This window comes from Camelina sativa, chromosome 9, assembly GCF_000633955.1.
Source record: "Camelina sativa cultivar DH55 chromosome 9, Cs, whole genome shotgun sequence".
NCBI lineage: Eukaryota > Viridiplantae > Streptophyta > Magnoliopsida > Brassicales > Brassicaceae > Camelina > Camelina sativa.
This window is the reverse complement of record NC_025693.1, coordinates 29005321-29024542: the sequence shown is the minus strand read 5'-3', so window position 1 is coordinate 29024542 and position 19222 is coordinate 29005321. Positions and strand designations below refer to the sequence as shown.

At 39.6% G+C, this 19222-nt stretch overlaps 7 protein-coding genes, 1 long non-coding RNA gene and 1 other non-coding gene across 10 annotated transcripts in view; 3 read left to right on the top strand and 6 right to left on the bottom strand.

Annotated features, from left to right (window-relative positions):
- Window positions 1–89, bottom strand: part of LOC104712892 (solute carrier family 25 member 44-like) — a 3874-nt gene extending 3785 nt beyond the window's left edge. The window contains exon 1 of the mRNA XM_010429884.2: window positions 1–89. The gene's annotated coding sequence lies outside the window, so the exon portion shown is untranslated.
- Window positions 2067–4421, bottom strand: LOC104712891 (putative disease resistance protein At4g11170). Its single transcript, XM_010429882.1, has 2 exons — window positions 3856–4421; window positions 2067–3700 (listed from the first exon to the last, which is right to left on the bottom strand). Exons 1-2 carry the CDS (start codon window positions 4269–4271, stop codon window positions 2212–2214), a joined length of 1905 nt encoding a protein of 634 aa, XP_010428184.1. The 5' UTR covers window positions 4272–4421; the 3' UTR covers window positions 2067–2211.
- On the top strand, window positions 4970–8865 carry LOC104712890 (disease resistance protein RML1A-like). The gene is made up of 5 exons (XM_010429880.2): window positions 4970–5483; window positions 5600–6704; window positions 6804–7112; window positions 7201–8358; window positions 8455–8865. The coding sequence occupies exons 1-5, from the start codon at window positions 5014–5016 to the stop codon at window positions 8596–8598; spliced, it is 3186 nt and encodes a 1061-aa protein (XP_010428182.1). The 5' UTR covers window positions 4970–5013; the 3' UTR covers window positions 8599–8865.
- On the top strand, window positions 9047–10908 carry LOC104712889 (threonine synthase 2, chloroplastic-like). The gene is made up of 2 exons (XM_010429878.2): window positions 9047–9707; window positions 9825–10908. Exons 1-2 carry the CDS (start codon window positions 9096–9098, stop codon window positions 10767–10769), a joined length of 1557 nt encoding a protein of 518 aa, XP_010428180.1. The 5' UTR covers window positions 9047–9095; the 3' UTR covers window positions 10770–10908.
- LOC104712888 (nucleolin 1-like) lies at window positions 11101–12164 on the bottom strand. The gene has a single exon (XM_010429877.1). It carries the CDS (start codon window positions 12106–12108, stop codon window positions 11242–11244), a length of 867 nt encoding a protein of 288 aa, XP_010428179.1. The 5' UTR covers window positions 12109–12164; the 3' UTR covers window positions 11101–11241.
- Window positions 13091–15072, bottom strand: LOC104712887 (wiskott-Aldrich syndrome protein family member 2-like). Its single transcript, XM_010429876.2, has one exon. The coding sequence runs from the start codon at window positions 14924–14926 to the stop codon at window positions 13280–13282; it is 1647 nt and encodes a 548-aa protein (XP_010428178.1). The 5' UTR covers window positions 14927–15072; the 3' UTR covers window positions 13091–13279.
- TRNAS-AGA lies at window positions 16319–16400 on the bottom strand. Its single transcript has one exon. It is a non-coding gene; the product is annotated as a tRNA-Ser (tRNA).
- On the bottom strand, window positions 16548–19021 carry LOC104712884 (protein phosphatase 2C 16-like). Of its 2 annotated transcripts, XM_010429875.1 has the most exons (5): window positions 18066–19021; window positions 17620–17967; window positions 17413–17518; window positions 16910–17260; window positions 16548–16810 (listed from the first exon to the last, which is right to left on the bottom strand). In XM_010429875.1, the coding sequence occupies exons 1-4, from the start codon at window positions 18768–18770 to the stop codon at window positions 16926–16928; spliced, it is 1494 nt and encodes a 497-aa protein (XP_010428177.1). In that variant the 5' UTR covers window positions 18771–19021; the 3' UTR covers window positions 16548–16810; window positions 16910–16925. The 2 variants fall into 2 exon arrangements, with proteins under 2 accessions (XP_010428177.1, XP_010428176.1); XM_010429874.2 differs by having other exon boundaries at window positions 16548–17260.
- The window catches only part of LOC104712886, a 1325-nt gene continuing 650 nt past the window's right edge, over window positions 18548–19222 (top strand). The window contains exon 1 of the long non-coding RNA XR_755557.1: window positions 18548–18700. This is a non-coding gene — a long non-coding RNA (uncharacterized LOC104712886). The remainder of the gene's footprint in view (window positions 18701–19222) is intronic.

Sequence of the window (19222 nt, the reverse complement as noted above, 5' to 3'; positions counted from 1 at the left end):
AAAAAAAAAAAACTTGCTTGTTTCAGAGCTCGAGTTATACAATCTCTCTATCTGTACACAACTTTTATCTAATCTCAAAGTCACCAACGTCGCAAATTTCTATTTACAATCGGACACTGTAACCTATCCCCAGGATTAAAAGACCAAAATTTCTAAAAAAAGGTTAAAACTTTAGGATTCAACGAGGAAGGAAAAGAGGGAAACTTTTTCACAAGGCAAAACTCAAACCAAGAGACGACGGCATTTTTTTCTCCTGTGGAACCATGTCTCGGATCCAAAACGATCACCAAAACCATGCGGATCTAACAACATCTTCGAAAACAGAACCGATTATAAATCGACCTTACCCAAGTAACGATCATCCTCACCGGTAAGCGACAAAGAAAGAAAAAAAAATCTCACCGCAAAACCCGTTTCCTTTACCCGGAGAATACCCAATACGAGACCGATGTAAGAAAAAGGCGATAGAGAGAGAGAGAGAGCTAGATAGAGTAATCGCAAGAGGAGAGAGCACACGCAAATGAGACCTTTAACAGTTTATACTGTTATCGAGCAGACTCTTCTAGGGTTCCGTTTTTTTTTTGTTTCCTCTGTTAATAAACCAAATTGAGATCCCGGTATATCTATAACCGGCTTATATATTCCGGTTTGGTTCACCAATTGCTCTTTTTCACTCACAAAATTTACCGGTTCATCAATGTGACAAAGAAAACTAAACCGGAATTATTTAGGTTTTGATTCAATCGTGTATCATCAGGTTGTGTAATAAACTACTAATATTTTCGATATTTGTGCAAACACTAATAGATTGACAAATCTGTTTTGCTTAATTTAAAGTTAAAAACATTTATGATCGAATATTAAAAGCATTTATTAAGGAAATAAGGAAGATCATCTGGTAAAAAATAAAATAAAATCAGATGCTGGCAGTTGACACGTGTCGATCATGACTAAGGATTAAACGAAAGCGACAAAAATGGGGAGCACAGAGCACTCTCAGAAGGAGGAGATGGACGGCGGAGATACAAAGAAGCTAAAATGTAGTCATCGAAGCCAACGGCTGAGATGTTCTTCTCGGATCAGACCCAGCAGAGGAGAGAGAAATTGGATCCGCTTTTAGTGATCTGGATAAGATGACGTGGCGTCCATATCCTTGGGACGGTTGTGCAGAAGATGAAGGAACAGAGAGAGAGAGAAACAGTGTAAGAGGCAGCACGTGATATCCGATACCTTTTTCACAGTTCCACTTCCACTATGTAGCCTCGAGCTTTTTTTTTTTTTTCTTCTCCTTTGATGAAAAAAAAAACAAAGTTATAGATTTATCAGTTCCTAGAAATGCTAAATTTTAAGAATAGAGTGGTGGTGGTCCTTGAACAATATGATACCAAACAGGCAAACACCAACATAAAATAATTTGAATTCTGTCATTGTATCATAATAACTCGAAAAAAATACTATTGTACTAAATTTAATTAACCTTGGGAGTTTCACATATTTGAGTATGGAATCAAATATAGTACTGCTTATTTAGAAATACCCACTACCCAATCACATACACATTTCTTTATTGGTCCACGTTTAATTAGTTCATCGTTAATCCTTATCTTCAACGGATTAGGATTTTAGTTAATAAAGCGGGTGAAAAACAAAAAAAAAAAAAAAAAAAAAAAAAACTGATTCCCAAATGTTTATTTACACGATTCAGCACATGATTTGATTCCATATAGTCCGGTACGGTACGGTCCGATCGGAACAATGTTGGTTCTGAATGAATTGATGATGACCATAAATATTCAGCCCACCACAACGTTAACTGGTGTTGATTTTTTCAGCCAGGGAGAAACTTGTTATTTAAGGCCAGACCAGTGTTGATATCCTAACGTGAAATGACTGAATTCTCTTAAATTTGGCATCATAATAATATGCGTATGTGCTTTGATATCGGCTGCATCACATTGTCATTTTAGGTTTCAATATTCAACAATAATAATGTACTAGTAGTAGTATTAATTATTATGTGAACTACTCTTGATGATTAGTAGAATTTGCCTAGATTGCTGCTAAATCGTTTGAAAAATAAAGTGGTGGCTCAATACAAGAATCTATAATTAAGTATAAACAACATGTCAGAAAGAATCTATATAGATCATATGTAGATTAAAGATCCGGATTCATCAGGTCCCGGTTCGGATCCTGAATTTGGATATCCCTCTATTCCCGTAGTTCATCTTTGTCCAGTTCGAGTTTAGCTCTGAATCTCGCGATGAAATCATCAGTTCTGGTATCTATGTCGGGGATCGGACAGAACAGGCTCCCGTCGGTGGACTTACCTTCGCCTGATTGAGCTACATCCGGATCATCGGGTTCGTCGGAGCTTATACTGATGTCACTAGCCATCCTGACGTAATCTCCAGGCGGCGTAGGGATTGATATCACTGGTGATTTGCTTCCAGTGCCTAGGAATCGAGCTATTTTAGATAGGAAAGTTGGTTTAGATGTCCGTGGAGTCACCGGAGCTTCACCAATCGGTGCGCGTAATTCTTGTGGAGCTTTGCGATCCTTAGCTAGAGGCAATGATGCTGGTAGTAATTCCAGCGGAGCTATAGGAAATGCGTGTGTGTCATCAACAAAGCTCTGTTTAGGTGGAGGCCATGGATTTGTTGAATAGCCTCTCTCGATTTTAATTTTGTTGTACGAGAAGAGCCTCTCTCTCTCAAAAGAAGGAGGTGGAGGTGGTGGCCGTGGCATTGGAGGATCTGAGCTGAAGAATAAATCAAGGTCATCCTTGCTCTGTTGTCGCTGCTTCTTCTTCTTACTTGCATCCCAAGAATCCCCGGGAGGGAGAGTATATAATCTTGACCATCTCCTAGGCTCGTCGCTTCTTTCCACTACGTTCGATATCGTATCTTCTTCATCTTGTACTTTTGCTTCAAGCCTCTGCAATGCAATTTCCCAATCTTTTACACTCTTGCCATTGAGAAAGGAACCAAGTATCTTGAGGGACAATGGAAGGCAACCAGCTACCTTGGTAGCCCGAACTGAAAGCTGTTTGAAACGATTGTGAGGAGGTTGCTGCTTAAAAGCAAACTGATAAAAGAATTGGAGAGCTTCATCATATCGCAGACGCTTCACTTCATAAACGTTTTCCAACCCTTTAGCCACAAACAAACTAGAATCTTGAGTGGTTATGATAACTCTACTTCCTTGACCTAACCAGCTAGCGACCTTCCACACGTCCTCGACTTGTTCCATCGTATCCACACCATCGGCTATAAACAGAACTTTTCTATGTACAAGCCTTGATTTTACTGCATGATCCGATCCATCTTTGGAGTTCTTTATTGCTTGAGCTTTGCTTTGGAGGACAAGTTTTGAGAGAAACTCTTCTTGTAATCGTGATGGGCTGCGTTCCTGATAAATCTTGTATACATTCTCTAAAAAAACATGTTCATAGAAATTGTGTGATACCTTTTCATACGCGTATCTCGCAAGGGTTGTTTTGCCAACGCCTCTTACCCCACTTATCCCGACCATTTTTTCGACATCCTGGCTGTGAAATCCTATATCCAACATTTCATATAAAGCTTTCATGTGACAATCCATCCCAAAAAGGTCACTGTAATCACTTGGTGTTGTGGAAGTAGTCAGCTTCTTGCATACATCGTCCGTTACTTTGTCTATCAGACCGGCATCATCGTCCCTGTCGTCATATATGGAATATTGAACTATTATTGTCACTTGAGGAATCACCATTCTTCTATATGTTTTCGTTAAATTATAAGATCTTTCCAGGTAATTCCAACTACAAGCAACAAAAGAATTGATAATAGAGGGGAGTCATGAACTCAGATATACCAATTGTCCGTGTGTTCCCCGGGTAAGCTGGCCAGCAAGGTCAGTACCCTACTCCACGTCAACCGCGTCGTCCCTGTTATCGAATGTAAACCGGAAGGATCAATTTCATAGAAGATTGGTATGACACTGAGGGAGCCTTCCTTCATAAACTTTAAAAGCTCAGTGAGCTGGCTCATGCACCAGAACGAGGAGATGTAGTTCTCCGACACCACAACGAGGGCAATTTTTGGGTATCCGATATCCTGAAGCAACTGAAAAGGCTGGTCCTTGAGTTCCTCCTTGAAAGTTGTGATGCCCTTTCGGTCTAAGGAACGGTAAAGATGGCTTACAAAACATTTGCCCGTGTCAGACTTTTTGAAACTCACAAAGACATCGCACTTCTGTTGGATGGATGATGATAAAAGAGAGGAAGCCATATTCGTCTGACCAAGTATTCTTGAATCTTAAATCCAAGGGAGAGGACTTTTGTGAAATCTCAATACAGAGACAAAGCGCTACAGAGACTTTTTCGATTGATTCACCAGAATTACCTTTCGAATCCAACTCAAGGAAGGCAAACTCGAGAAAATAAATATATGATTATCCAATTACTTGAACATGCAACTACGTGAATGATGCTGCCTATGATGGCTCAAAGAATTATTAATTAAAAACACGTCTATTTAGTATTTACTATTTAGTGGTTGCGTAGTTGACTTGGTATGCTTCGTAGTCCTATATAATTTTAAGTATCTATCGGTTAGCACTTAGCTGTAAATGTATTGAAAACAATAAATCACTTTTTGAACTAGAATGAGTGATGATGTTACATGGAAGAAAAGCAAAAACAAAAATCAAAAACTATATGGCTGGCTGCTTTGAACTAGTAGTATTCAATTTAATTAAACAAAATAAGAAAAAGATAAAAATTTAACGTGTTTCAACATATATAACATATAAAACCAAATATATTTCATCAGATTAAATAGTATTTTTTTACTAGTAAAACTTGATTGGACAATAGAAAGAAAAAAAACAAACTTAATCACATGATCAGCCACCCTTGCAGGTTTAAGTTTAAGATAGTTGACCTCTAGATACAATGAGACTCGGCTTATTCTTTTGTTTTTTTTTTTGTTCATTTGTAGTCTTCCTCTTTGTTGAAGTAGATCCTTCCCTATGGCTTCTTCATCTCCATCTCGTCTCTGGAACTACGATGTGTTCCTCAGTTTTCGTGGGAAAGACACCCGCAGGAAATTCACAAGTCATCTCTACACAGCACTTCGTTATAGTAATATCGTTACTTTCAAAGACGATAGAGAGATTGAAGCGGGTGACACAATTTCCGATGAAATCTGCCAAGCGATTCAAGATTCTAGGTTCGCTGTGGTCGTTATCTCGGAGAACTACGCTACTTCTAAGTGGTGCTTGGAGGAACTCCGGATGATAATGGACTTGCACACTGAAGATATGATCAGAGTCGTTCCCATCTTCTACGGAGTAGATCCCTCTGACGTGAGACACCAGACAGGAAGCTTCGACACTGCTTTTCAAGAATACAAAGCGCCAGAATTGACGGAGAAGGTTCTCCGATGGAGATACGCGCTTGGTCAGGTTGCCAAATTGGCAGGCATACATACCGATGAAATGTGAGTGTGTTCTGTTTTTTTTTTTGTTTGTCCTTTTTTATTTGGAGCGTTGTGTTACAATCTTTATGAGATGTTTATGTTATATCTTTGAACCATGCTTTAATTTCTCATATCAGCTTAGACGAGGCTACAATGATTAAAGATATTGTTGAAGATATTTCAAGTCGGTTGTCATATATGCATCCAATAGATTTTGGAAATGTTGTTGGAGGGGAGGATCACATGGAACGAATCACTTCTCTGTTGGATATGGAATCCGAATCTGGAGACGAGAGTTGTATGATTGGGATTTGGGGAATGGGAGGCATAGGCAAAACCACCATTGCTAAGTGTCTCTATGATCGATATTCTCGTCAGTTTCCAGCTCACTGTTTCATAGAAAACGTTAAGGATATATGCAGAGAACATGGACTCTTATATTTACAAGAACTAATGCTTTCCATAATCCTCGGTAAAGAAAAAGTTGTGAAGCTGTGGAGTGTAGAGCACGGATCTCAACAGATCGAACTAAGGCTTAGTCACCGTAAAGTTTTTCTTGTCCTCGACAATGTGGACGACGTGAAGCAGTTACTTTTCCTGGCAGAAAAGCCAAGCTGGTTTGGTTCAGGGAGCCGAATCATTATAACCACACGTGACAAGGGTTTGCTCAAGACGCGTGGTGTAAACAGAGTACATGAGGTTAAGTGTTTGGAAGAAGACGATGCACTGCGTTTGTTTAACCACTTTGCTTTTCAAGGAGGAACCCCACACTCTCATAGTTATAAAGAACTCTCAGTCCGAGCTTCTCGGCTTGCCTATGGTCTGCCTTCTGCCCTTCAATCTTTTGGCTTACATTTCGCTGAGAAGACCACCTTGGAGGAGTGGAACGAAGAGCTGCATATATTTGAAACTTCTCTACCTCAAAGTATTACAAAAATCCTAAAAACTAGCTACGAGAGTTTAGACACAAGAGACAAGACTCTGTTTCTTAATATTGCATGTCTTTTTAATGGAGACCATGTCCGGCGTGTCAGGTCCCTTCTTGATGAAGGTGAATCTAGAATAAAAGGTTTAGCGGCAAAGTCTCTGATCGACATTTCTACTGATGGGTGTATAACTATGCATGCTTTGGTTGAACAAACCGCAAGAGAACTCGAGATTGAAGAAGCTATAAGCATGCCCCGGAAGTCAAGAATCATGTGGGATCCTGAAGAAATTTGCTATGTACTGAAAAATAACAGAGTAAGCCTTCTCACTCATCTTTTTTAATTCTATGATATGCTAATATATATATTTCGTTTATCTCTATGCTAAGAGATTTTTTTTCGTTGCAATCATCAGACGAACGATCAATTAATTGAATGCTTGTCACTACATACGTGTGAGATGCCTAAAAGTATGTTTGTCATGGGGAGCGTGTTTGATTCTATGCATGGCCTCAAATATCTCAAGTTGTACAAGCATTCACAAGATACGGACTCCAGGCTAAAACTGATCACTTCTAACGTTTCCTCCACTTCCGGTAATCTTAGGTTACTGCATTGGGATGCCTATTCACTGAGAGCTCTCCCTTTTGTATTTCCTACGTACTATCTCGTGGAACTCATTCTACGTTATAGCAATCTTGAAACCCTTTGGGACAAGAAGCCGGTAAAACTACATTTATGGAAATTTTGACTTGTTGTATCTCTTTGATATATGTCCCTCTCTAAACTTCCCTTGTTACATTTTTGTTTAGGATCTGAGGAAGTTGAGGAAACTAGACTTGTCAGGTTCTAAAAGTCTGCGCAAAGTTTCAGATCTCTCAAGCGCCATCCAGCTCGAGGAGGTGAATATGGAAGGCTGCACGTCGTTGGAGCAGATTCCAGCGTCCATCGGTAGGTTACCTTCTCTAAGAAAACTAAATCTATCCAAATGTGTTGGCCTAAAGAGCAATGTTGTGGTTATGAAAGAATCAACGGACTTTCAAAGATGCAGCAACATGCAGTCCCGGCCTGTCGTATTGGAGTTTCCAGCTGCTATGGAGACACTAATACATCTTACAGATGTATCTGTCGAGGGAGAAATCAGTATATTGTTGTCGTCTCTTAAAGGGCAGGCAGGTCACCTCTCTTTTAGTACCGAGAAACATATCCCAGATGAATCGATGATGTTCGCATCAAAGCTTTACGGTTTCAGAACACTCAACATCATGCGGTCTAACTACAGCAAGTGTGGTTCTTCTTTCACATGCTATAGATTTTCAGACTTCCCCATCTTGACAGAATTAAATCTAGTCAACTTGAACATTTTAGTCATCCCCGACGACATTGGTCAGCTGGTTTCCTTGGCGAAACTAGACCTCAGTGGAAATGATTACAAGAGCTTACCAACAGCTATGAGAAACCTTTCCAAGTTAAAGTATGTTAGGCTTTGTAACTGTCGGGAGCTCAAAGCATTACCAAGACTACCTCAGGTGGAAACACTCATACTCTCAGACTGTGTTAACCTCAAGTCATCTATGGAAATATCTGTAGAGGAAGAGCCGAGCAGGTACAGTTTGCTTGAACTTTCCCTCGACAACTGCAAAAGTGTTGAGTCGCTATCGGCTCAGCTTGTTCACTTCACCAACTTAAGAGGGTTAGACCTTAGCGGTCAGGAATTTGAGTCGGTGCCTACGGGGGTTAAAGATCTACTCTCGCTACTAACTCTCAGCCTTAATAACTGCAAGAACCTCAAATCATTAACAAATATCCCACTGAGCCTCAAATGTCTCAATGCACATGGGTGCAAGTCATTGGAAACTGTTTCGGTTTCCAAAAATCATTCTTTAGAGAACGTTGATCTTGGCCATTGCTTGCGTTTGAAGTTAGATACTCATCTAATCAGTCAGCTTCAAATCCATACAAGCAATGAGGTAAAGCTTTCGGCACTGCCTACTTGTACACGAGAATCATAGCATGTAAAGCCAATTCAACTATGTGAGGCTTTTAATTTGTTTTTCTTCTTGTAGGTATCATCACAATGCGGCTGCTTATATCAACCAACAAAGAGCTTCCTAGAAATCCATCCCGTGCAGATTTGTGCAGCCATTGTGCCTCTCGGTTTTGCTGCCATTGTCATGGTGTTATGTCTTGATTTGTTGCCGTTTCATTAATCTTTCTGGGTGACCTCCAGACCATATTACTTACATCAACCATTCAAGACATGCTATCTTTATGAGGAAATAAAACTACTCTTTTGCTTGGTGTTTCGACTTTTTATTTTATTTTAGATGTCTTAAGAAAGGGAAATAAGGCAGTAATCAAATTTTTTTTTATAGTCAAGAACGAGATAATATTTTTCCACACTGGTCAAGTGGTCCATCCATTTGCTTACTGTATCTTTTGACCCAGTCCGTATTAAAAACTAAATTCATGCATGACTCTTTGATGTTCAAGATTCATTTTCATATTTCCTAGTGTGGTAGTACAATTTGTATTCCTTGGGAATTTGGAACAATTAGAAAAGAAAAAACAATAAAGGAATAAGTTTTTTTTTTTTTTTTGTGGAATACTTTTTAAAGTTATAAATTGAATTTGTCAGTGACAAAGGTGTAGTCAACTTCATTCTTCTCTCCAATCAAACGCTTCACTTTACTCTCTCTCACTCATAATGGCCTCACTCTCTTTTCTCCACTCCGCCACCTACTTACCTTCCCACTCTGAAACCACACTCAAACCTCACTCCTCCGCCGTCTCTTTCACCGTCCGATGCACCACCTCCTCCACTTCTTCCTCTCCTCCGCCTCAAAAACACCGCCGTTCCCCTGATGAGAACATCCGCGACGAAGCTCGTCGCCGTCCTCACCAACTCCAAAACCTCTCCGCACGCTACGTCCCTTTCGACGCACCACCGACTTCAACCGAGTCCTACTCCCTCGACGAGATTGTCTACCGTTCACAGTCCGGTGGTCTCCTCGACGTTCAGCACGATTTCGCCGCCTTGAAACGCTACGACGGAGAGTTCTGGCGTAAACTCTTCGACTCTCGCGTCGGCAAAACCAATTGGCCGTACGGATCAGGCGTTTGGTCTAAGAAAGAGTGGGTTCTCCCCGAGATCGACGATGACGACATCGTCTCTGCTTTCGAAGGCAACTCAAATCTCTTCTGGGCTGAGCGATTCGGTAAACAGTATCTTCAGATGAACGATCTGTGGGTGAAACATTGTGGAATCAGCCACACTGGCTCGTTTAAAGATCTAGGCATGACTGTTCTTGTTTCTCAGGTCTACCATCTTTAACAAAGCTTACAACTTTATTATCCTCTGTTTTTGCAACTTTAACAAAGTTGTAAACTTTATAATCCTCTGTTTTGCAACTTTATGATGGTTCTTGTTTCTCAGGTGAATCGTCTCCGGAAAATGAACAAACCAGTCGTTGGAGTTGGATGCGCTTCCACTGGAGATACCTCCGCTGCTCTATCCGCTTACTGTGCTGCCGCCGGAATCCCGTCGATCGTGTTCTTACCGGCGGACAAAATCTCCATGGCTCAGCTTGTTCAGCCGATTGCAAACGGAGCGTTTGTGCTTAGTATTGACACTGATTTCGATGGATGTATGCATTTGATCAGAGAAGTCACGGCAGAGCTTCCGATTTACTTGGCGAACTCTCTCAACAGCCTCCGTCTCGAAGGACAAAAGACGGCGGCGATTGAGATATTGCAGCAGTTTAACTGGGAAGTTCCTGATTGGGTCATTGTTCCTGGAGGCAATCTTGGTAACATCTATGCGTTTTACAAAGGGTTTCATATGTGTAAAGAGTTAGGTCTTGTTGATAGAATCCCTAGGCTTGTTTGTGCTCAAGCTGCTAACGCGAATCCACTTTACTTGCACTACAAATCTGGTTTCAAAGAAGATTTCAATCCGTTGAAAGCAAACACTACATTTGCTTCTGCGATTCAGATCGGTGATCCTGTTTCGATTGATAGAGCTGTCTATGCGTTGAAGAAATCTAATGGAATTGTTGAGGAAGCTACGGAAGAAGAGTTGATGGATGCAACAGCTCTTGCTGATTCTACGGGGATGTTTATATGCCCTCACACAGGTGTGGCGTTAACGGCATTGATGAAGCTGAGGAAGTCTGGAGTTATAGAAGCTAATGATCGGACTGTGGTGGTGAGTACAGCTCATGGATTGAAGTTTACGGAGAGTAAGATTGGTTATCATTCCAAGAACATTAAGGAGATGGCTTGTAGATTGGCAAATCCACCAGTTAAGGTTAAGGCAAAGTTTGGTTCGGTTATGGATGTTCTCAAGGAGTATCTTGCGAGCAATGAATCTAAGTGTTAAATAATAAGCTTTGTTTTGTTTGTGTTTTTATTGGGAAACCATTATTTGTATCTAGGGCATCTATCTTCAGGTCCTATGATATTGTTGGCTTGTGTTATTAGAGGAAGTAATGAAATTGCGTTTCTTTGGACTTGTCAAATTGAAGGACTGGTTAGTTCCATGATCACATACATCAAAGTACAACTACATGTGCTCTAACAAACTACATGTGCTCTAACAAGTACTCAGGAGACCTGTCTTGTTATATATATATTAAAAAAAAAAAATCAGAGTTCCAATTTCTTCTTTAAAACCAAAAGAACTCAATATTGAGTTTACTTTAACACTAGGACAAAAACTTAACTAGAACATAAGTAATATAATAATGTTGCATTGCATCACAAGTTTAAATAAACGCTACATATCTTCTATTTCCTACTTGAGGAAGTAAAACTAGTTCGAGGAGCAGCCTCTTCCTCGCATCACCAAAGCTTTAGCAGTAGGTACAACGGCCAATAGAGCCACAACGGCCAGGAAAAGGCCAACTACTTCCACTGCGAATTGGTTCAGCCTCACCAACTACAAGATTCCATCCTCCTACGTCATGTCTACGAAGTTTCAACGCCTTCTCTGCTCCTTGTTTCAGATCAATGTAAGCATATCCCAAGGAAGCACCGGTTTGACGGCTTGCGGGAACAAATACGCGTGTAATCTCCCCAAAAGAAGAGAAATAATTACTCAACGCGCTCTTGATATCATCCACAGGAATGGAAGGGTCAAAGCCCCTAACAGAGATCGTTTGACCATTGCCACCAACAATCTGCTGGTATGGATAAACTTTAGCAGCTGGTGGTATGGTAAACGCAGCTGGTGGTATGGTAAATGCAGCTGGCTTGGCACTTGCAGCAGGTTTATTTGCAGGTTCCTCAGAAGAAGATGATTCATCCTCAGACGAACTGGTCTCTGCCTTGGTTCGAGTAACTTTGTCATCTGGAGAAGTGTCCATGTACGATGAGTCCTCGCTGTCAGAAGCAGACACAGCAGGAGGCTTCATGACAGGAACTTTCTCACCCTTTACTGCGATCAAAATCGCCTGTAGATCTGCCTTCGTTGCCAACAAATCCACCTTTGCTTCGAGCCGCTGAAGACGATCAGCGATTCCTTTCATAATCTCCTTCATCTCAGATTTTTCCTTCCCGGGATGAGCAATTATCACATCTTTCTTCGGCTTCTTCAGATTCACTTTGGTCTTTATATCATCTTCCTGCTCCCTCTTGAGTTCTTTCAAAGACTTTGTGGCCTTAATCACGGCGGGAGTTGCTTCACCTTTGGTTGCGGATCTCTTGCTAGACTCAGCCATGGAGAAGATGAGAAGAAAAGAGACAAAGAGCGATTCTAGCCCTAGCTTGTTGCTTAAGATAATATATATTAGGTTAAAAAAATTATAGAATCCCCTATATATTAATGTTATGAAATTGATAATTAAATACATTTTCGGATTTATTTGTTGATCAAATTTTTTATTTTTAAAAACAAATAGAAAAAGAACATTGCTTTTATATATGTCAATGACATATTTATGTAAATACTAATGAAATATAAGAGCATGTATTAAAAAAAAGCACAAAAGCTATGTTAGCGCAACACATCAGTTTTTTTATGAGAGTGTTTCTTTATTATTTAATTATTAAAAGTAAATTCTATTTTACAAACAATAAAAAATACATTTATTTATCACTTTTATACATTTTTCTCATTGCATTTTTAAACTTATGATTAATTTAAATTAAAACCTTTAGTCTAAAAATATTAATTTATCTATTTAATGGCATAGTGATTTAGATAATAATGTGAAACATAAAATATGTGAATTTGATTTTTAGAAACACAAAAAGTACATCATAAATTTCTATACCACCTTAAAATTCTTTTGTAAGTTCAAATATTTCACTGGTGAAACGTATTTTACAGAAAATAAACGCAAATTTGAATAAACGAAAATTTTTTATCTACACCACTTTAAAATTCTTTTGTAAGTTCAAATATTTCACTGGTGAAACGTATTTTACAAAAATAAACGCAAATTTGAATAAACGAAAAAAATTTTACTTACATATTTTAATTTACACAAAAATATTTTAAATCTCAAATAATAATTTACTTATAATATTTTATTTAAATTGATTTAAATTGATTTATCCCGCAGATAGATAGTGCAAGTGCTTTTTTATAAAGCTAACGCAGCTTCTTTGTTAGGCAACATAGGTAAGACTTTGACACTTTGTTGTGGTCGTATTCAAAAGCCCCCGGTGAGACCCTAGACATCTTCCACAGTTCGACGATACAAAATGGGGTTTGAAACTGGATACTAAATTTGTGTTTATTTATGTATACACCACAAGATTATACGTATAAGAAAATTTAATAAATGTAAAGAAAAAACAAACACAATATAGTAAGCCAAAAAAAAATAGAAAAACCAACGTTCCAGAAAAACCCATTAAGAAAGAAATAAACTCTATACGCTTGGGCTAAGGCCTGTAACCCGTTGAAGATCCGGATTCATCGAGTCCGGGTTCAGGTCCTAAATTGGATCTCCCTCTTTTGGCAGAGTTCATCTTCTCCAATTTGAGTCCAGCTCTGAATCTCGCGATGAAATCATCGGCTTTGGTATCTACGTCGGGGCTCGGACAGAACATACTCCCGCCGGCCGATTGAGCTACAACATCCGGTTCATCAGGTTCGTCGGAGCTTATGCTGATGTCACTAGCCATCCTGACGTAATCTCCACGCTTCACAAATTTCCAAGCCGGCATTTTAAACGGCGGATGAGGAGGCGGCGGCGGGATCGGTAACAACGGAGATTCGTTACCTGTGCCTACGAATTGAGTTACTCTAGCTGGCGGATTCGGTTTAGATGTCGGAGCTTTACGAAGCTTCGCGATTGATGCTCGTGATTCATATCTCCGTTCAGGTGGTGGCGGAGGAGGAGGAGGAGGCGGTGGATTTGAAGTGTTGGTTCTTTTGCTTTTACCTTTTTTAGATGAGAAAAGCCCCTGTAAGAAAGGTGGTGGAGGCGGTGGCGGAGGCGGCGGTTGTGGCATTGTATAATAGACCAATGGAGGATCGGAGCCGAAGAGTAAATCGAGGCCGTCGATGCTCTGTTGTCTCTGCTTCTTCTTCTTCCTCCGTAACGCTGTTAGAAACTCTTTAGTTGCTCCTCCTTTCTTCTTCTCTTGTTTATTGCTCTTCTGATACACACTCGTCGGAGGTGGAATCGGCGTCGCCGCCGCGACAAGTTCAGCTCTCTCTTTCTTCTCTTCCTTTGGAGGAACATCTTGGTACACTCTTTTAGCCTTCCTCTTCGCTTGCTTAGGCTGTGGAGGAGGAGCACGTGGCGGAGACGGGATATACGGCGGAGCAGATGGCACTGTTAGCTCTTCTTCTACTACTTCAGCTTCCGTCGTCGCAACAACCTCAACTTTCTCAGCTTCGGAACCGTCGCTTTGAATCTTTCTTCCTTCTCCGTTGTTGCCGTTGCGGTCTGGTTGAACTATATCTTCCGGCGGTGGTTTAACCTCCTCTTGCCAGTTTCTGTAACTTTGATTAGGATAGATCGGATCTGTATCTTCATAACGGCATTTACTTACACGTGTATCATCGTAAAATCTCCACCGTTCATCGTCTTCGTATTCCCGGAGACTCAGATCTGGATACGAGCTAACACTCCTTAATCTACTAAACCTCTTGTACACCGTCTGATCTCCACGATCGTCGAGCCAATAACGCGGTGTAGCACCTCCTCGATCGATGATGGACGGGGAGCTGGAGAATTTGTTACGAACGTCTTCTTCTTTGGTATGATTGGTGTCGTCATTATTGGAGTTGCGGCTGAGGAAGCCGCAAAGGACGGCGAAAAGGACGAGAACGAAGTTGAGATAGTCCCAGCTTTTACGGACTAAATGAGGTCGAAAAATCTGTGAAACGGAGGTGAAGAAAGGAGGGATAATGAAGAAGACTATGAGGATGGCAGCTGCTCCGGCGAAGAATATTTGAGTGGCGACGGTGGTTGCACGGCCGCCGAGACTTGCGGTGCGGCGGAAGTAAGTGTTGTTGTTGTTACGGCGTGATTGAAGCCAAAACGGCGTAGACGCGTCTCCGTCTTCTTCTTCTTCCATACTCTTTGCGTTTTTATTATTTTGGCTTTTTGAGAAAGACAACTTTTTTTACAAGTTTGGAGTGGTTGGCTTTCGATGCTGTGTGAGATGTGTTGCTTTTATGCTTTGTAATGCTTGGGGAACTGGGTTTGGTCTTTTATTTTAATAAATATAGTAGTAGTATATATTTTTGTGGATTTACTACTTTACACAACACAAAAATATGTCTTTGTCTTGGTCTTGGCATATTTAGATATGTTATTAGAAAAATAATCGGATAATGATAGAAACGTAGAGATACATTTCACATTTCGCGTAGAGGATATCTAAGCAGATGTATGTATGTTCAAATTAGTACTTGTAGTTGACTATACCTTTACCCTTAAGATCTGACCAGTTCCCCTGAGTTTGAGTGTCGACAAAAGGGAGAAAACAAAGGAGATAAATTTGTTATATGTCCCTCGTATGGGATATGTAGTACGTATACTTCATAATTGATTAGTTGTATAAATAAATTTGCAACTGTCACAAACTATCCATTAAAATATCTGAAAAACATCATATCCACAAACTCTAAAATCCACATTTTTTCGAAACTTGAGTTAACTTATACTCCCAAGTCTGAAGTCTTTACCATACCCTAGAGAAATGATACTCAATTAATCTTTAAATTCCGAATAAAACTTTGGTAATCCCACAAAACAAAATAAAGTAATAAATGGTTCAATTGCTACCGGGATTGCTACATACGTTTCTTGGGAAATTTTTTTTGTTTTGTTTTAATTTTCAATGACTTCTTGGATAAGCTGGAAAAATGGTGGTATTTGCTTGTGAAAGTTGGAAATGGAAATTCAAAGGCCCCTTACTAATAATACAGCTGGATTACATGTAGCAAATACATTTTGGTACGTCAAATAATCAAATTGTTCAACGGAATCATATGTCTAACGTGCAAATAAACACGTTTTCTATATGAAGCTGATGCCTAATTAGTCTTTTTAATATCTAATTTTCGAATAATAAACTGCTAAATGTTTTCTTTATATTATCAAAAATCAAATCATATATATAAACTAGCGTTTAGGTCAATGGAGGAGGGCCGGTGTTGTCGTGGCTTTCACAAATGGCTAAACCGTCAAGTGCAATATACATATGAAATCTTAATTTCTTGATAACTTGTCTAAAAATGATATACTTTCTTTTACAATCCAGAGTTTACGCGGTGCCAAACTGCCAATGATTAATAAATAGCTTTCTAACACACTTACGGTTTCACACGTCACCACCGCATTTGTAATTGATTTGATTTCTATTCTTACCCAAATTAGGAAAAGAAATAGATTTACATTTCGTACGGTATGAATGAATGTGAGATGATTAAGGTAAGTTACGGATTAATACAAAAATAAAAAACGTGAACGGCAGGATTCGAACCTGCGCGGGCAAAGCCCACATGATTTCTAGTCATGCCCGATAACCACTCCGGCACGTCCACCTTTTGTTTATTGTACTTCTTTACCACTCCTAAACCCAACCTTGAATCACTTGGATCCAAAACACTCAATTCAATGTCAAGTAAGTTATGGAATGTAAAGAATCAGTAGAAAAGGGTAGTAAAAAAGAAAAGAGAAATGCAAGAAGGTTAATGTGACAATAGTTTCAATTACAATTTCATTTGCCACATCTCAAAACTATTACAACATATTCATCTACTTTAATACTCAACCAAAAAAAAAGCATATTTTTTGCCTATTTCTTCTTCTTCTTCTTATACATAAGAATCCCAAAGTTTCATGAGAAAAAGGAATGTACTTATAAAATTAGCTATGCATCATCTTCTTAATCTTCAGTCTTCTCCTCCCCAACCCGCATTTCCATACCTTCTTTTTTCTTTTCCCAACCCCTCTAACAATATTGAATAAATATAATATGTAAAAACTTGTCGACATTAGATCCTTAACGATCTAAACTTACCCCCAGTAAAAAAAAAGTAAGTAAGCGTACTGTTTGTAATTAAGCTTCAAGTTCTGGTCTTGAATTTTCTTTGAGCTTTCAAGTCAATCACAATGATGGAGATGTTGTCTTTACTTCCTTTTTGAATAGCAAGCATGGAGAGGTAATCAGCCGCGGCTTGGCAAGCTGGGTCTGTTCCTTTGCCTCTCTCTGCTATAGGTGGTGCACCGTTCTTCTTGTGCCACATCAAGATCCGTCTCCTAGCCAATTCGCAAGCTTCTTGGTTGTTCATTACATCCCAAAGACCATCACTGGCTAGTATAAGACACTCATCTTCTCTTGACCGCGGCATGAATGTCACTTCCGGTTCTGGGATCACATATGGCTTCAGATATCTGTCACCTGCATAGGTCCAGAGGAGGAAAAAAAAACGCCGAGGATCTAATGTTTCATGAAGGGGAGTAAATTCATAACCAAGGTAAGTTTTGAAACCAATAAGCCAACTCACGACATTCATAGATGCATTAGTAGTCATCAAGAGAAGCACTGCTTACCTAGGGACCTAGACATGGCAAGAACACCAAAAACACGTGCGCCTTGCCATTGTATAACTTTACCCCCAGCATTTTCTATTCTTGCATATTCATCCTCTCTATCTGGCTGCAGAAAAAGAGAAAGAGGTAAGAAACAACTTGATCAACTCGGTACATTAGAGGGTGCTTAACTCTAGGATAGAAGGAAAGAAAGGAAACTCTTTTTACTTTGTGATCGACTGATAAGGGCATGGCTTCTTTGCCACGAAGTAATACCGCCCTTGAATCCCCACAGTTAGAAACTACTATATGTGATGAGCAAACTAAAGCAACCACAGCAGTTGATCCTACGGTCTCAGAGGCAACCGCCTCAAGAATCTTATCAGAAGAACCAACAACGGCTCTGCTGACTTTTCCTCCAATCTCATCATCAACGGTTAGAAAACAACTAGTGAAGACTTTCTCCCACTGGACCTGCCTACCCTCTCCTGTGTTCCTCTTGCATAACTCATCTTTAATGCGTTCAATTTCTTCAGCCAAGACAAAATGGAGTCTATCTCGGCAATAGTCAGCAACCTACAAGCAATAGCTAATGGATTTTAACGGCAAAATCACAAAATCAAAAGGTTATTTGGATTCAAAGAGAATGTAGAGAAAATGAGAATACAGCATACCTTATGGCCTCCATGACCATCATAAACACCGAAGAAATGACCAGTGAGGTGTGTGAGGCTAGGACTCATACCCTCATGATCTCCCATAAGCATTTTGATAGGCAGTTTAAGAAAATGAGGCAACACGGCAAAAGCATCCTCCATCTCAGATCTATTACCTTGAATGGAAACGGTACCCCAAAGCGGTATACAATCTAATTCATAAACACTTCTACCTTTGACCAGCTGATTACTATTTACTTCAGGCAAACGAATGACAACCTCAGAAGCCGTTACACCTGAACCATCTTCTTCTACACTTGTATCCTCACCCGCAATAACAACTTCAGCAGTGGGGACCTGCTCGATGCTTGATTCGCCAACGATAATAGCAGTTGCAAGAACTCTCCCGTTATCTATTTCAGACAAGCTTAACTCAGAGCCAGCATCATCAACAACTAATAAGCCTTCACTAATGACTGCAGCACTATTATCATCCTCCTCCACAAGTACCTCGTCTTCATCTAAAACATTAGTAGAAGAAGAAGAAGAAGACCCGGTTTTCAACAATTCAGATTCACCTTGTTTCTGATGTTGTGAATCAGATAACAAATCAGCAGAATCAGTAACGTTCTTGAGCTGAGTGATCTCCACAGGTGATGATGAGTCACACATTGTATTAGCTAAGCTAAGAGTCATTGCAACAGCAGGAGTCATCTCTTCCATGAGCTCCCCAACAAAATCAGAAATCTCCCCACACCACACCACACCACACCACAGAGAAAAAGATGAGAGATATCGAGTAAACTATTATCTTCAACGATGGAATTGTGTAGGAGTAATCATTCAATTGATTTCATCTTCTTCGGTTCATGATCTTGATTTTAGAATATATATCAGCGACTCCAATGCCGCTTAATGTTCATGCACTAGCTAAGCATAGTTTAAAACACATACACAGAGAGAGGACGAATCAAAGTACCNAAAAAAAAAAAAAAAAGCTTTGTTCTTAAGAAAACACACCAAAAGCTCAATAAACAAGATTAAAATATATATATATATATATAAAGAGCATAATAATAAATAGCACAAAGCTTCATCATTCTTCACTATATATACACAGGAACAAAAAAAAAAACAACATAAAAATATCAGGAAAGCCAAAAAAAAAAAAAAAA

Excerpts from the sequence above, each read along its gene's own strand:
- LOC104712891 (XM_010429882.1), bottom strand. The coding sequence starts at position 4,271 with ATGGCTTCCTCTCTTTTATCATCATCCATCCAACAGAAGTGCGATGTC. Across the intron at positions 3,701-3,855 it reads GGGGAACACACGGACAATTG|GGACGATGATGCCGGTCTGA; the intron begins GTATATCTGAGT and ends ATATGACGACAG.
- LOC104712888 (XM_010429877.1), bottom strand. The coding sequence starts at position 12,108 with ATGGCTGAGTCTAGCAAGAGATCCGCAACCAAAGGTGAAGCAACTCCC.
- LOC104712884 (XM_010429874.2), bottom strand. The coding sequence starts at position 18,770 with ATGGAAGAGATGACTCCTGCTGTTGCAATGACTCTTAGCTTAGCTAAT. Across the intron at positions 17,968-18,065 it reads ATGGTCATGGAGGCCATAAG|GTTGCTGACTATTGCCGAGA; the intron begins GTATGCTGTATT and ends TATTGCTTGTAG. Across the intron at positions 17,261-17,412 it reads TGCCATGTCTAGGTCCCTAG|GTGACAGATATCTGAAGCCA; the intron begins GTAAGCAGTGCT and ends GGACCTATGCAG.
- LOC104712887 (XM_010429876.2), bottom strand. The coding sequence starts at position 14,926 with ATGGAAGAAGAAGAAGACGGAGACGCGTCTACGCCGTTTTGGCTTCAA.
- LOC104712890 (XM_010429880.2), top strand. The coding sequence starts at position 5,014 with ATGGCTTCTTCATCTCCATCTCGTCTCTGGAACTACGATGTGTTCCTC. Across the intron at positions 5,484-5,599 it reads GGCATACATACCGATGAAAT|CTTAGACGAGGCTACAATGA; the intron begins GTGAGTGTGTTC and ends TTCTCATATCAG. Across the intron at positions 7,113-7,200 it reads CCCTTTGGGACAAGAAGCCG|GATCTGAGGAAGTTGAGGAA; the intron begins GTAAAACTACAT and ends ATTTTTGTTTAG.
- LOC104712889 (XM_010429878.2), top strand. The coding sequence starts at position 9,096 with ATGGCCTCACTCTCTTTTCTCCACTCCGCCACCTACTTACCTTCCCAC. Across the intron at positions 9,708-9,824 it reads TGACTGTTCTTGTTTCTCAG|GTGAATCGTCTCCGGAAAAT; the intron begins GTCTACCATCTT and ends CTTGTTTCTCAG.